This window comes from Bos indicus, chromosome 18, assembly GCF_029378745.1.
Source record: "Bos indicus isolate NIAB-ARS_2022 breed Sahiwal x Tharparkar chromosome 18, NIAB-ARS_B.indTharparkar_mat_pri_1.0, whole genome shotgun sequence".
Classification (NCBI taxonomy): Eukaryota; Metazoa; Chordata; class Mammalia; order Artiodactyla; family Bovidae; genus Bos; species Bos indicus.
This window is the reverse complement of record NC_091777.1, coordinates 24,731,242-24,747,652: the sequence shown is the minus strand read 5'-3', so window position 1 is coordinate 24,747,652 and position 16,411 is coordinate 24,731,242. Positions and strand designations below refer to the sequence as shown.

General features: G+C 40.4%; 1 protein-coding gene across 2 annotated transcripts in view; it reads left to right on the top strand.

Moving 5' to 3' along the window:
* The window catches only part of OGFOD1 (2-oxoglutarate and iron dependent oxygenase domain containing 1), a 30,203-nt gene that overhangs the window by 5,298 nt on the left and 8,494 nt on the right, over positions 1-16,411 (top strand). The window contains exons 3-4 of one of the 2 annotated variants that reach the window (XM_019979540.2): positions 2,659-2,705; positions 5,317-5,417. In XM_019979540.2, the coding sequence (XP_019835099.1) occupies positions 2,659-2,705; positions 5,317-5,417 (148 nt within the window). The remainder of the gene's footprint in view (positions 1-2,658; positions 2,706-5,316; positions 5,418-16,411) is intronic. The other variant, XM_070770591.1, reaches the window with a different exon arrangement.

Below are 16,411 nucleotides of genomic sequence, written 5' to 3'. Positions count from 1 at the left end.
GGTTTAAAAATATATAGGTCATTGGTTTCCCCAGTTTGGAGGGATATTTTTCATTGCAGGGTGTACATCACTCTTGGAGATCTTTCTAAAACAAAGACAGCCCTTAAAATCACAAAAAAGTGAGGATGAAGAACTATCTTGTTTTCTTTCCATTTTCCCTTTTGTTTCTTCTTATCTAAGGTAAAAGTAACAAATTCCTCTGTCTTGAGTTTAGTCTTTTGCACTCGAGCTGGTTGTTTCCCCCAATCTGTCTATCTTTGGGCCTTTTATATGTATGATTTAATCTGGTTAAATACACAAATGATGTTCTCCTCTTAATTCTGGAGATCTAATGAAAAATAGCTTGTATCCATAGTGAAGTTGTATAAGTTAATAAAAATCATAGTCATCTGTTTTTGTAATTATATCAGCTTTGATAACACTAGGCCTCTTTTGTTAATTTAGGGCTATATGCATATCCGATTACTGAAGTTGAGAAGCCAAACTGGTTTTTACTTAATGCAATTCGGTAGATGGAAAATACTTCTGTGAAGTCCACGAGAGGCAAAATAGTAAAAACGGCCCTAAGGTAGTGAGGGAAAAAGAAGAAACCATTACGTTAGATCCCAGTGGTGCTTAATGGAACTTCTGTGAATAATTTTTCTCTGTGCTCACTGTGGGGCTTCTTCACCCGAAGACAGTGAACGTAAACCTGCTTCCCATCTCCTGTCCCATCAAACTTCACTCGTAGCCCTTTTTCTTTACTTGTGCTATGAATTGACTTGATAATTGGTTCTATAACAACTTCCCATTCTCCTGACCAAGTTAGTCATTAGGAGTAGCCTGGTTTTTCTTTTGTTTTTCACTTTACATTCGGGATACTTTACGTTCACACTCATTTTCCTTCTGCCTCACCGGCGAGTCCTTCTTAGTTCCCTTCGGCAGGTCTTCCTTTGGTACCTGGCTTCTTAATGACAGAGTACTCTAGGACTTCGCCCTTGGAGACTCCAGGGAGTCTCATGGCTTTGCCTCCACTTTTGGATATCTGTTAAGTGTTTCACACTTTCAAAAACTAAACTGCTTGTCTTCTTACCCTAAATCTGCTCCACCTACAATTTCTCCCCATCTCAGTTGATGAGCGTCAATCTTTCCAGTAACCCAGGCCAGAAACCTTGAGGTTATCCTTCATTCCTCGCTCACACCTCTTCTCCATTCCAGTGGAAAATTCTGTTGGATCTACTGTCAGAATATATTCAGAAAAACACACTTTTCACTTCCACTGCTAATAGCTGTTACCTGACCCAAGCCTTTTCTCGTACCAGGATTATCCTGTTGGTGGATTAACTACTCTCCTTGCTTCTGCCCTTGGCCCACGTACAGCCATTGTGTTTGTTTAAAATGTTAATGGACTCAAGAAAATTGAAATCATTTGCTCACATAAAAATTTGTACTCAGATTTCAAAGCAGCAGTATTTATAATAGCCAAAAAGTAGAAACACCCAGTATCCATCAACTGATATTGAATGGATAGATCAAAATGGTATGTCTATACAGTGGAGTATTATTCAGCCAGAAAAAGGAATGAAGTACTAAATACTGCTGCAACATGGGTAAACTTTGAAAACAAGCTCAGTGAAAGAAGCTAGACACAGAAGGCCACATATAGTGTGATTCCATTTATAGGTAATAACCAGCAAAATGTAGAGAGTACATCAGTGGTTGCCAGGAGCTGGGGGTGGGGATGGGGAATGACTGCTTAATAGGTAAAGGGTTTATTTTTGGTGTGATGAAAATATTCTAGAATTAGATAGTGGGAGTAGGAAATGGCAACCCACTCCAGTTTTCTTGCCTAGAGAATTCCATGGACAGAGGAGCCTGGCAGGCTACAGTCCGCAGGGTTGCAAAGAGCCAGATACAACTGAGCGTGCGTGCATGATAGTTGCACATGTGAAAACACTGTAAGTCCCCTGAATTACATTCTTGGAGATGTTAAAATAGTAAATTTTATGTTAAGTGAATTTCATCTCAGTTCTAAAAAGTTTTGCTCAAAATCTCCTATGGTTCTCATTTGTCTGAGCAAAAACCAGAGTGGTTGTGTGTCTCCCATTACATCTTTGGCCCCACTATCTGCTGCTTCCCTCCAACTCGCTAAGCCACATCCTATGATTTCTTCAACAGGCCAGGCATTCTCCCCACTCAGGACACTGAATCTGCTTTGCTGAGATCTTCCCTGGGTACACTTCCCAGCTTCCTTCAGGCCTCTGCTGCACGTGCATGGTCTAACCTGGCCACCAAATTTATATTGCAAGCCCTTCCCTGCTCTTAGCACTCCTGGTCCCTCGTACTCTGCTTTATTTTCCCTTGACATTTCTCACCTTTTTTATTCTAATAATCAACTTTTAATGTTTATTGTCTTTCCCCCACAAGAATATATAAGCTCTGCTGTAATGCCTTTGTAAGTATTTGTGGAGTGAATAAGGCACAGAGAGGCTAAGCAGCGTGCCCAAGTCACAGAGCTGCCAAATGGAGGGGGCCACGTGTCAACCCCAGGCACTTCGGCTTCAGAGTCCAGGCTGTTAATGACAGCGCTGGACTGCCAGCATGCTCCCGTCCTAAACTGCTCTGCTCTGTGTGTCTGATTTATGAAGGAAATCCTTTTTTTGTTTTTTCATGGTCAAGTCTGATGATCTGAAGAAGAGAAGAGAGCCCCACATCTGTGCTTTAAGGTAAAGGAGTACTCATACTTGTTGGGTGCCTAGTATGTGCCAGGCAAAGGAGTAAGTGCTTTAAATGTTACATCATGCCATCTTTGTTGGCATTATTGTCCCCTTTTGTAGAGGAGGAAACAGAAAGTAAGTAATTTCTTCAAAGTTATCTAGGGGAAAATGGAGCTGAGATACAGATCCATGTCTGTCTGATTCCATGGCCAAAGTTTTCAGTGATAAAATGACTGTGTTAGTAACCAGGAAAACAAATTAACACTGGCGGTACCGTCTTTCACATCGTCAGGTTGACATATGTTTAAAACAAAAGCCCCAGGGTTGACAGAAGTGTAGATATACAATGCTGCAATTTTTCTTAGAAGATGGTTTTGAAAAATGTATCAAAACACTTAAAATTGTGCTTGCTTTTTGTAGTATAATTCCACATACAAGAATTTGTCCTGTGAAAATAAGGATGTGCTCAAAGATTCCATACAAGATTGTTTATTATAATAGTGAATAATTACATACAAATTAAATGGCCGTCCATCAAGAGTTATACAGATAATGGTACAGAACAAAGTGGAAAACTATACCATTAAATGAGCAACCTCCAGGATGGACAGGGAAGCCTGGTGTGCTGCAGTCCATGGGGTCTCAAAGAGTCAGACACAACTAAGTGACTGAACTGAACTAATACCATTAAATACTCAGCACATGAGTATGGTAGTTGTTTCATCAATTCCAAGACGCTTTTTTTTTTTTTACATTTTAATTTTTCTGAGACTCAGTATCTCACACAATTACTATTTTGTCCCAGTTAAATTTGCAGTGTTTTTTGAAGTGATTTATAAAATGTGATACTGCTGGCAAAGGCACAGGCTAGAAAAATATAAAGAGAAAAGAAGTTAAAAATAGCACACAAGGTGTGATCTCATTTGGAAAAAAGAAACGTTTATCTGTATACCTATGTGTATACAAAGAAAAAGACTTGTAAGAATGGTATGTTTAAATCTGGCTAATAGGATTATAGGTTTTTAAAATTTCTTTTTACTTATTATAGGATTTTTTCCCCTAGTTTTGCTACACTAGACACATGTTACTTCGTAAAAGCTGTTTATTTTTCATCTATACAAGTTATTTTTTTCTCATCCTGTTCTTTTTCCACGCCCCCCCCCCCCATGATAATTCCAAAAATAATGGCAGTCTGCACAGATTCTTTATTCTAAAACCTGAAGTATTTGTTAACTGTACTCGTAACAGTTCACAGATATTTAGACCTTTTTTCCCCCAAGGCCATACTTTTAGGGCATTGTCTCATTAGTTCACACCACGCCTCTGATCAGCATTTCTTTCCTCTGGGATTGAGTTACATTCTGTACCCAAATGGTAAAAGCCAGATGGTGTGAGAGATGGAATTCCTTGTCTTTACAGAAAGGTGACCTTTTTATTTCCCCGTTAGGTTCTGTGATTTCTCTCATGAGTACTGTTAACAAATAAGAATGATGGCAGAAAATAGCCCTATAATTGTGACAGCTTCGTGGGATGACCGGAGGAAGAGCTTTCTATGGAATAAATTTGTGGCAGCTGATGTTACCAGTAAAAGAGGGATGGAAGGCTTTGATAATATCAGTTGCATAAACGTTTAAGACCCAAGACTTTGACCACCCACTTTACCTGAAGCCTGGTTTGCAGTTTGCTTTGCTGGTCTGTTCTAATTTGCAACTCTGCCTGTAAAAGTTACATGGCACTTATGGTTGGACTAACAAATACAATATATTCTGGAACGTTCTGGATTGGGTAGTATACAGTATAAAAAGATATTTGGTAATAAAATTTCAGGGGATCAACCTGGAGCTTGATCTTTAGTTATTAACAGCACAATTGCATTTTATGGGGATTTCAGTTATGTACATTTGGATTAAGATGATTGAAACAGTGTTATCTCTTCATGTGCAAAATTTGAACTCACATAAACCCTTTAAAAATATTTTTTTTAATATTTTCCCCAATTTTATGGAGATAAAATTGACATAAAAATGTTGATCCATCAAAGTTAACCTAATTTCAGAGTTTAGTGAGTCTTAAATTGTGTTAGAGTTCTATACAGAGCCACTTTAGCTGTAAATGGAAATGTTCAACCATCTTTTCTTTGGTATCATCTTAGTATCAGAACTTATATGAAAAAAGTTTATTGATTGTTACACAATTAACATAGTAGTCACCATTACTGTAGTTTAAAGTTTTTAATCCTCAACAGTGCTACCCACCCAAGTGTTCATTAAATAATAGAGCTAGTGTTAGTGCTGAAAAGCATGTCTAGAAGTCAGTAACTTTGGACTAGAACATTGGTATTCTGCTGTCAAAGGCCAGACCGCTATCATGATAGGGCAATACTATAAATTTAAGAGGAAGAAAATAAGCTAAAACATTAGAACAAAATATATTACAGTAGAGAGGTTTGCATTTATTTCCCTGGGAATACTAGTCTTAAACTTGGCAAGTTTAAAGCGAAGAACATTCTCAAGAATGGCTCTTCAATTAACCAAAACCTGCAGGGAAAAACAGTTATGTCATAGATCGAAATGAAGCCCCCATCATGGTATAACAAGTTATCTTTTGTTTACATTTCTAGGAAAATTCTGTTTGAACATTTCCGGTCTTGGATTTCAGACATTTCCAAGATTGACCTGGAGTCAACCATTGACATGTCCTGTGCTAAGTACGAATTCTCAGGTAAGAGAGATAAAACCTTGTTGTCGCTGAGATTTAACAGCTTTAACTAAAGGATTATGGGAAGACAGTGTCAGTGTTGCAAATTCTAGACTTGTGTATCCCTTCCTAATGTTAGTATCTTCTTAGTGAGGATGGTCTGACCCAGCTCAGATAGAGAAATGTCCATCTTGGAAGGTATAAGGCAGGGTTCTCTTTGGGAGTGTGATGAGAGCTATGACTGTGTTGTAACCAAGCAAGGTTAGTGTTCCCACTAAACACAAAGCCACACTTTCTGTCTTTCTTTCGTTGGTTGTGTTGGGTCTTTATTGCTGTGCCTGGGCTTTCTCTAGTTGCTGTAAGTGGGGGCTACTGTCTAGTTTTGATGTGTGGGCTTCTCATTTTGGTGGCTTCTCTTGTTGCAGGACACAGGCCCTAGAGCATGAGGGCTTAGTTGCTCCATGGCATGTGGGATCTTCCTGGACCAGGGATTGAACGATGTCTCCTGCATTGGCAGGTGGATTCTTAACCACTGGACCACCAGGGAAGTCCCATAAAGCCAAACTCTTGACAGTAGTCTTTGCAGCAAAATAAAAATGCCAAGCAAGGAGAAAGGGCAGCTCACACTCAAAAAAGAAAATCTCAACTTCCCAGTAGCTTTCAAGGAAGGATTTTTAAAGACAAGGCAGAGGGTTTTCAGATGCATAATAGCTCGTGGACCTTCTGATCGGTTAGTGGTGAGGTAGCTGTGAAATGTTGGGAATCTCAGTCATCGACCTTCTGGTTCCAACCAGTCTAGGGGCTCTGTGTTGCTTGTGGTCAGCCTGATGTTACCATCCTCCACCTGGGTGGTGAGGGGGTTGTCTTAGTTTCTGAAGGATAGCTCAGAAATGTGCATCAAATTCTTACCTCTGTCCCTTCAGAAGGAATTAGGAGTCCGTGACTGTTGTGTCCTAATCATTAACTGCTTGAGCCTGCTCTTTGGAACTTGGGGATGCCTAGGAGACAAGCCTTTTTTTTTTTTTTTCATAAGCAAGAAATGGAGGACACAGAAAGGCTTTTGTGTCCAGGAGGGCCCTGCAGGGTCCTGCTCTGTTTCAGTATTTTCAGAAAAATGCTAATAATGCATATACATGTAAGCTTTGCATATGGCATCAGGAAATTCAAAGGTGATATTGTAAACTCACTCTTACACTTCCTAGGAAACAAGTGTCCCCTCAATGCCTTTTTTTTCTTCTGAAGGTAATAAATGAACATATTCTTTTTTTTTTAATTTCTGTTGGAGTATATATGTTATTTACAATGTTGTGTTACTTTCAGCTATACAGCAAAGTGTATGACTTATACATATACATATATCCACTCTGTTTTTTAGATTCTGTTCCCTTATAGGCCATTACAGGGCACTGAGTAGAGTTCCTGGTTCTTTATAGTAGGTCTTTTATTAGTTATCTGTTCTGTATATATAGTGCGTATATGTCAGTCCCAGTCACCCAGTTTATCCCTCTCTGAATATATTCTTAAGGAGAAAAAGTCAAACAATATAGCATTTAATCCACAATAGTCCCCCTCACTTTCTTTCTCTTTGTCCTCCTTTCTCTTCAGACATGTCCACTGTCACCAGTTTGGAATGCATCCTTCCAGCTCCCTTTCTGAGCATGTACCTGTCCTTCTGAAAGCGTGTTTGATTTTCAGCTGGAAGGATAAGCGTTTTGGGTTGTTTTGTTTTTACTGAATAAAATTCTGATTTGGGTTTACTCTCATACATTGTCCTGGGGAAGTACAAATTGGTAACAACATTTTGAGGATAACTTAGACATAGAGCTATGTCACATCCCTTTTTTAAAAACAATTATTTATCTGGTTGTGCTAGGTCTTGGTAGTGGCATGTGGGATCTAGTTCTCTGACCAGGGATCAAACCTGGTCTCCCTGCATTGGGAGTATGGAGTCTTAGCCGCTGGACCACCAGGGAAGTTTCTTATATGCCCCTTATTCTGGGGGTCGAGGGATAATTTGAAGTAGTTTCAAACAGATAAGTGGTGAGAATAATACAAATGAATTTTTTCTATTTTATTTAAGAATAGGTTGCCTTTAGGATGCTCTGTGACCCCCTGAATACTTCAGTAACTCCTGCAACAAGGACCTTCTCCTACATGATAGTAATAAATGATCAGAACCAGGAATTAGGTTTGGTATGTTACTCCCATCTAATCCACAGACTCCATTCAGGTTCTGTGGTTTGGTCCTTTATTAGCAAAAGGGTCCTGTCCAGGGTTGTGCATAGCATTTAGTTCTCATGTCTTCTTAGTCTCCTTAAGTCTACAACAGTTCCTTAGTCTTTCCTTGACTTTTATAATCTTGATGCTTCTGACAATTTACAGATGAATTATATCGTAAAACTTCCTTCAGTTTGGGTTTGTCTGCTGATTTCTCATGTGTGCTTATTACTGCATCTTATCATGCAGTAGATAGTATGTCATATTACCAGTGCTTAATGAAGTGATTACTTAATTACGGTGGTAGCTGACATCAGGTTTTTCCACTGTAAACTTGTTCTTGTCTTTAAGGTAATAAATATTTTGTAGGGAGACACTTTATGTAAATATCCCATTTCTCACTAAAATTTGATTCACTTGTTTTAGCATCCACTGATTTTTTTTCTTAATATATTTTATTGAAGTATATCTGACAATGTTTCAGGTACACAGCAAGGTGATTAATTCAGTTATACATACGTAATTTTTGAAATTATTTTCCATTAGAGCTTATTACAAGATATTTATTGACTGTAGTTCCCTGTGCTGTGGGCTTCCCTTGTGGCCCCACTAGTAAAGAACCCGCCTGCAATGCGGGAGACCTGGGTTCAATCCCTGGGTTGGGAACATCCCCTGGAGAGGGAAAGGCTACTCACTCCAGTATTTTGGCTTGGAGAATTCCATGGACTGTATAGTCCATGGGGTCGCAAAGAGTTGGGCGTGACTGAGCGACTTGCGCTTCACTTCCCTGTGCTAGATATAGTAAACCTTTGTTGTTTGTTGCATATCTATTTTTTAAATTAGGAATATAGCATTCTGTAAAAGTGGAATCAAAATGTCATACATTTTTTAGTTAGGCAAAAATTCATAAGTTTTTTAAAATATGTATATTATACATATTTATATATATGTATACAAAAGCTTTTCTACTATGCTTGATAAAGGCTTGAGAAAGGACATCAAAAAAAAAGAGGTGGAGAAACTGGAAAACATAACCTAAATGAAATGGCAGCACTGAATATGAAATAGAAAAAGTGAAACAAAACTAGATAAAAGTGAAAGACCATCATATAGTCCAGTTGTTTTTAAACATGGCTGCTCTTTAAAAATATACCTGGAGCTCTGGAGGAAAAAAGTAATACCTGGTCATTTGTATTTTTCAAAAAATTCCAAGATCATTCTGACATACATCTGGATTTTAAAAAGTGATTATAGGTTTTTCTATTAAATCATAGTGGTACAGAGTTCTATTATTTTTCTGTTGATCGATCATGATACAATGGTATTAAGTAATAGTTACATAATCACAATAGTAAAAGATGCTTTTCAGTTTTCACAATCAATAGCCAGATAAAAAAATGAAAGATAATTACAGTTGCAGGCCATAGTGGGAACATGATTAACCTAACAGTATAAAGTAATTACATACAGTTTGGGGAGTCAAGCAGAGTGATGTGGTAAGTGGAAATGCATACACGCAGGTGTTTTCGTCTCCCAGCCAGTCTTTGTCTTTTGATCAGTGCATTTGATCCTGTTACCATTTCTTAATTGTTCTGGGTTTACTTTCTGTAGGTCTTTTCCTTCTTTTGTGTTTCTTGCCTAGAGAAGTTCCTTTAGCATTTGTCGTAAAGCTGGTTTGGTGGTGCTGAATTCTCTTAACTTTTGCTTGTCTTTAAAGCTATTGATTTCTCCATCAAATCTAATTGAGAGTCTTGCTAGGCAGAGTATTCTTGGTTGTAGGTTCTTCCCTTTCATCACTTTAAATATATCCTGCCATTCTCTTCTGGTTTGTAGCGTTTCTGTTGAGAAATCAGCTGATAGCCTGGTGGGAGTTCCCTTGTATGTTGTTTGTTGTTTTTCCTTTGTTGCTTTTAATATTTTGTCTCTGTCTTTAAGTTTTGTCAGTTTGATCACTGTGTCTCGGTGTGTTCCTCCTTGAGTTTATCCTGCCTGGGACTCCGTGCTTCCTGGACTTGGTTGACTGTTTCCTTTCCGACGTTAGGGAAGGTTTCAGCTATTACCTCTTCAAATATTTTTTCAGGTCCTTTCTCTCTCTCTTCTCCTTTTGGGGCCTCTATAATTCGAATGTTGGTGCATTTAGTGTTGTCCCAGAGGTCTCTTAGGCTGTCTTCATTTCTTTTCATCCTTTTTTCTATATTTTGCTCTGTGGCAGTGATTTCCACCATTCCGTCCTCCAGGTAATTTATCCGTTCTTTTGCCTCCGTTATTCTGCTATTGATTCCTTCTAGTGTATTATTCATCTCTGTTTGTTTGTTCTTTATTTCTTCTAGGTCTTTGGCAGACATTTCTTGCATCTTCTCCATTGTTTTCCTGAGATCCTGGAACATCTTCACTATCATTATTCTGAATTCTTTTTCTGTCAGGTTGACTATCTCCACTTCATTTAGTTGTTTTTGTAGGGTTTTATCTTCTCCCTTCATCTGGGATTCCCTGGTGGCTCAGACAATAAAGTATCTGCCTGCAATGCGGGAGACCCGGGTTCGATTCCTGGGTTGGGAAGATCCCCTGGAGAAGGAAATGGCAATCCACTCCAGCACTCTTGCCTGGAAAATCCCATGGTCGGAGGAGCCTGATAGGCTACAGTCCATGGGGTTGCAAAGAGTCGGACACAACTGATCGACTTCACTTCCTTCATCTGGGACATAACTTTGTACTTTCTCCTCCTGGATGTAATGTGGTTTTTGTTCTGCTAAGTCGCTTCAGTCGTGTCCGACTCTGTGTGACCCCATAGACGGAAGCCCACTAGGCTCCCCTGTCCCTGGGATTCTAGCTGTGGGATTGTGGTTCTTCTTGCTTCTTCTGTCTGCCCTCTGATGGAGGAGGCTAAGAGGCTTGTATAAGCCTCTTGATGGGAGGGACTGGGAAAAACTGGGTCTTGCTCTGGTGGGCAGGGCCTTGCTCAGTAAAGCTGTAATCCAATTATCTGCTGATGGGTGGGGTTTCGATCCCTCTCTGTTGTTTGGGCTGAGGCAACACTGCCCTGGGGTCTACAGGCTCTATGGTAGGGTTAATGGTGACCTCCAAGAGGGCTTATGCCAAGGGGGGCCTTCCCAGACTGCTACTGCCAGTGCCTTCATCCCCGTGGTGAGCCCCTGGCAACCCACGCCTCCACAGGAGACCCTTCAACACCAGCAGGTAGTTTTGGTTTAGTCTCCTGTGGGGTCCGTGCTCCTTTCCTCTAGGTCCTGGTGTATACATGGTTTTGTTTAAGACTGGAGTCTGTTTCCCCCAGTCCTGTGGAAATACTATAATTAAATCCCATTGGCCTTAAAGGTCAGATGCCCTGGGGATTCCCAGTCCCTTTGTCAGATCTCCAGGCTGAGAAGCCCGATGTGGGGTTCCGAAGCTTCACAACAGTGAGAGAACTTCTTTAGTAGTATTGTTCTTCAGTTTGTGGGTCACCCATCCGCTGGGTATGGGATTTGATTTTATTGTGATTGCGCCCCCTGCTACCATATCACTGTGGCTTCTTCTTTTGACGTGGGGTATTGTTTTTTGGTGGGTCCAGCTTCCTCCTGTCAATGGTTGTTCAACAGCTAGTTGCAATTTTGGTGCTCGCAGGAGGGGATGAGCGCATGTCCTTCTACTCCACCATCTTGAACTGGAAGCCCGATATTTCTTTTTATTACATTATTACTATGCAGGTTGCCAGATAGTAGTTTTTCTAATAAAATAATTTCTTTTCTATTATTAATTGTTATTCTTTTGTAAAGAAAACATTGCCATCTCCCCAGTTATTTACTCATTAAAAAATATATATATATTTATTTGGCTGCATCTGGTCTTAGTTGTGGCACGTGGAATCTTTTGTTGCAGTGCTTGGGCTCAGGAGTTTCAGTGTGTGGAGCCCTCAGGGAATGTGGGATCCTCATTTCCTGACCAAGGGTTGAACCAACATCCCATGCATTGCAAGATGGATTCTTAACCACTGGGCCACCGGGGAAGTCCCTACCCATTTATTTATGTCAGTGTGGATTTAAGAGTTACTATTTATGTAATGGTTCCTGTCATTATGTTGATGCCCATATTGTCCTTGATTTGATCAAGGGGAACCCCTTTAAGCGGACCTTTGTGTCCTTTTAATATGCCCTTACGTCACTCAACGAAATGTAGGCTGCTCGCAGTGCACAGCAAAGCCAGTGTGCTGGCTCCGGGTTGTGTGAGGAAAAGTACAGCATTTATTCCAGGGCACCAGACAAGGGCACAGGTGGCTTGTCCACAAAACATCCAAGCTCCCCGATGGAGTTTAGTGGAGGGTTGTTTTTTTTTTTTTTAGTGGAGGGTTTTTAAAGGCAAGGTGGGAAAAAAAATAAAGGCAAGGTGGGTGAGAGGGTCACAGGGTGTGTCAGCTTATGCACGGTTCTCTGATTGGTGCAAGGTGAAGTAACAGGGTGAGATCACAGGGTGGCATCATCTGTCTTCAGGTTGCAGCCGATCTGGGGGCTGCATATAAACAGCTTAGGAATGTGTGTCAGACTTACCTTTACCTTTGAAGCAGAGCTGGGAGTTCCTTGTGACTGATGTATTAAGTTACAGCTGCCCTCCTGTCTGCCTGCCCTGTCTTTGTTTCTGTGTTCTGTATTTCTCAGTCCTGCTGGGGCCTGCTGTTCGCTTCACGTGGGGGAGCGTAGGAGGTCACAGTTTATTTCCAGAGCCCTTTTTCTCAATCAGCAATAAGCAGGGGACACCAAGAGGTGGGTTGCCGGGAGGGCCAATACTGGGTTTGCTCAGTTTCATACATCATCCTTATTGTATCTTACTTTCTAGCAAAACAAGATTTTCCAAGCTTATCTTACTTTCCTGTGCTCTTGATCTGGAGCTGGCTGTACTTCCAAAGAATGTGGGTTCTTTCATATATATAATTTATATATATATATTGTGTGTATGTATATTTTTATATGTATATATATATATGAAAGAATGAAATTAAATTCACATTGATTCCTCCAGTTTCATTTCCACACTGTAGGGTTCATTCTATATTTCTTTTTCCAAATTTATAAATCTGTTCTTCAACTTTGAGAAATCTGTTTTCCATTAATTTCAATATGCTTCTGTATTAAAATAGTCCCTCTCTGTGGAAGGATCTCACTTCACCAATAGCACCCACTCGCCTCACCCACCTTGCATGGATTCCTGCCTTGTTCAGTCGTACCTAATGGCTTTTAGAAGTTTAGCTCAAGAAATGGTACTGTATAACTCAGGGAACCCTACTCAGTGCTCTGTGGTGACTTAAATGGGAAGGAAATTCAAAAAAGAGGAGGTATATGTATATATATAGCTGATTCACTTTGCTGTACGGCAGAAATGAATACAACATTGTAAAACATCTATATTGTTGTTGTTGTTCAGTTGCTAAGTTGACTGAACAGTGTCCAGCTCTTTGCGACCCCAAGGACTACAGCATGCCAGGGCTTCCCTGTCCTTCACTGTCTCCCAGAGTTTGCTCAAACTCATGTCTGTTGAGTCGGTGATGCCATCCCACCATCCTCTGCCGCCCTCCTCTCCTTTTGCCCTCAATCTTTCCCAGCATCAGCGTCTTTTCCAGTGAGTCGGCTCTTCTCATCGGGTAGCCAAAGTACGGGAGCTTCAGCATCAGTCATGCCAGTGAATATTCAGGGTTGATTTCCTTTAGGATTGACTGGTTGGATCTCCTTGTAGTCCAAGGGACTCTCGAGTCATCTTCAGCACCACATTTCAAAAGCATCGATTCTTCGGCACTCAGCCTTCTTTATGGTCCAACTCTCACATCCATACATGACTACAGGAAAAACCATAGCTTTGACTGGACGGACCTTTGTGGTAAAGTAATGTCTCTGCTTTTTAAAATGCTTAGTTTATCATAGCTTTTCTTCCAAGGAACAAGCGGCTTTTAATTTTGTGGCTGCAGTCACCGACCGCAGTGATTTTGAAGCCCAAGAAAATAAAACCTGTCGCTTGTTTCCATTGTTTCCCCATCTATTTGCCATGAAGGGACCGGATGCCATGATCTTAGTTTTTCGAATGTTGAGTTTTAAGCCAGCTTTTTCACTCTTTGTTACCTTCTTCAAGAGGCTCTTTAGTTCCTGTTCACCTTCTTCCATAAGGGTGGTGTCACCTGCATGTCTGAGGTTATTGATATTTCTCCTAGCAATCTTGATTCCAGCTTGTGCTTCATCCAGCCTGGCATTTCACATGCTATACTCTGCGTATAAGTTAAATAAGCAGGGTGACAATATACAGCCTAGATGTACTCCTTTCCCTATTGGGAAGCAGTCTGTTGTTCCATGTCCGGATCTAACTGTTGCTTGTTGTCACGCATACAGGTTTTTCAGGAGACAGGGCAGGTGGTCTGATATTCCCATCTCTTTCAGAATTTTCCACAGTTTCTTGTGATCCACACAGTAAAAAGCTTTATCATAGTCAATGAAGCAGAAGTATATGTTTTTTTGGAATTCCCTTGCTTTTTCTATGATCCAGTAGGTGTTGGCAGTTTGATCTCTGGTTCCTCTGCCTTTTCTAAATCTGGCTTGTACATCTGAAAGTTTTTGGTTCATGTACTGCTGAAGCCTAGCCTGAAGGATTTGAACATATATTTTTTTAATTTGTTTTTTAATTGACAGATAATTGCTTTACAAAATTTTGTTGAGTCAGTGATGCCATCCAACCATCTCATCCTCTGCTGCCCTCTCCTTTTGCCCTCGATCTTTCCCAGCATCAGCATCTTTTCCAGTGAGTCAGATCTTCTCATCAGGTAGCAAAAGTATGGGAGCTTCAGTATCAGTCCTTCCAGTGCATATTCAGGGTTGATTTCCTTTAGGATTGACTGGTTGGATCTCCTGTTTTCTGTCAAACATCAACATGAATCAGCCATAGGTATACATATGTCCCCTCCCTCTTGAACCTCCTTCCCATTGCCCTCCCAGTCCCACCCCTCTAGGTTGATAGAGAGCCCGTTTAAGTTCCCTGAGACATACAGCAAATTCCCATTGGCTATCTATTTTACATATGGTACAAGTTTCCATGTTACTTTTGCCATACATCTCACCCTCTCTCCTTCCCTCTCCCCGTGTCCATAAGTCTGTTCTCTATTTCTTCATTGCTGCCTTCCAAATAAATTCATCAGTATCATCTTTGTAGATTCCATGTATATTTGTTAGTATGTGATATTTATCTTTCTCTTTCTGATATACTTCACTCTGTATAATAGGCTCTAGGTTCATGCACCTCATTAGAACTGACTCAAATGTGTTCCTTTTTATGGCTGAGTAATATTCCACTGTATATATGTACCACAACTTCTTTATCCATTCATCTGTTTATGCACATCTAGGTTGCTTCCATGTTCTAACTACTGTTAATAGTGCTGCAGTGAACCTTAGGGTACATGTATCTCTTTCAGTTTTGGCTTCCTCAGGGTATATGCCTAGGAGTGGGATTGCTCAGTCATATGGTGGTTTTATTCCTAGTCTTTTAAGGAATCTCTATACCATCTTCCACTGTGGCTGTATATTCCCACCAGCAGTGCAAGAGGGTTCCCTTTTCTCCACACCCTCTCCAGCATTTATTGTTTGTAGACTTGATGATGGCCATTCTGACAGGTGTGAGGTGATATCTCATTGTAGTTTTGATTTGCATTTCTCTAATGAGCGATGTTGAGCATCTTTTCATGTGTTTGTTAGCCATTTGGGATTTTGAGCATAATCTTGCTGGCATGTTTAATAAGTGCAGTTATATGATTATCTGAACATTCTTTGGCATAGCCTTTCTTTGGGATTGGAATGAAAACTGACCTTTTCTAGTCTTGTGGCCACTGCTGAGCCTTCCAAACTTACTGGCATGTTGAGCACAATGCTTTAACAGCAACATCTTTTAAGATTTGAAATAGCTCAGCTGAAATTCCATCACCTCTACTAGCTTTGTAGTTATACTTCCTGAGGCCCACATTACTTCATACTCTAGAGTGACTGGCTCTAGGTGAGTGACTGCACCATCACGGTTATCTGGGTCATTAAGACCATTTTTATACAGTTCTTCTGTGTATTCTTGCCACATCTTCTGCTTCTCTTAGGTCCATACCATTTTTGTCCTTTATTGTGTCCATCTTCACATGAAATGTTCCCTTGGTATCTCCAATTTTCTTGAAGAAATCTCTATAGTCTTTCCCATTTTATTGCTTTCCTCTATTTCTTAGTATCGTTCACTTCAGAAGTCTTTCTTACCTCTCCTTGCTATTCTCTAGATCTCTGCATTCAGTTTGGTATATCTTTCCCTTTCTCCTTTGTCTTTTACTTCTTTTCTTTTCTTAGTAAGGCCTCCTCAGACAGCCACTTTGCCATCTTGCCTTTCCTTTTTTGGGGGATGGTTTTGGTCACCACCTCCTATACAGCGTTAAGAACCTCTGTCCTTAGTTCTTCAAGCACTCTACCAGATCTAATCCCTTGAATCTAATTTGTCACTTCCACTGTATAATCATCAGTTCAGTTCAGTTACTCAGACGTGTCCGACTCTTTGCGACCCCATGGACTGCAGCACACCAGGCCTCCTTGTCCACACCAACTCCCAGAGTTTACTCAGACTCATGTCCATTGAGTCAGTGATGCTATCCAACCATCTCATCTTCTGTCTTCCCCTTCTCCTGCCTTCAATCTTTCCCAGCATCAGGGTGTTTTCAAATGAGTCAGCTCTTCGAATCAGGTGGCCAAAGTATTGTAGTTTCAGCTTCAATATCATTCCTTCCAATGAACATTGAGGACTGATTT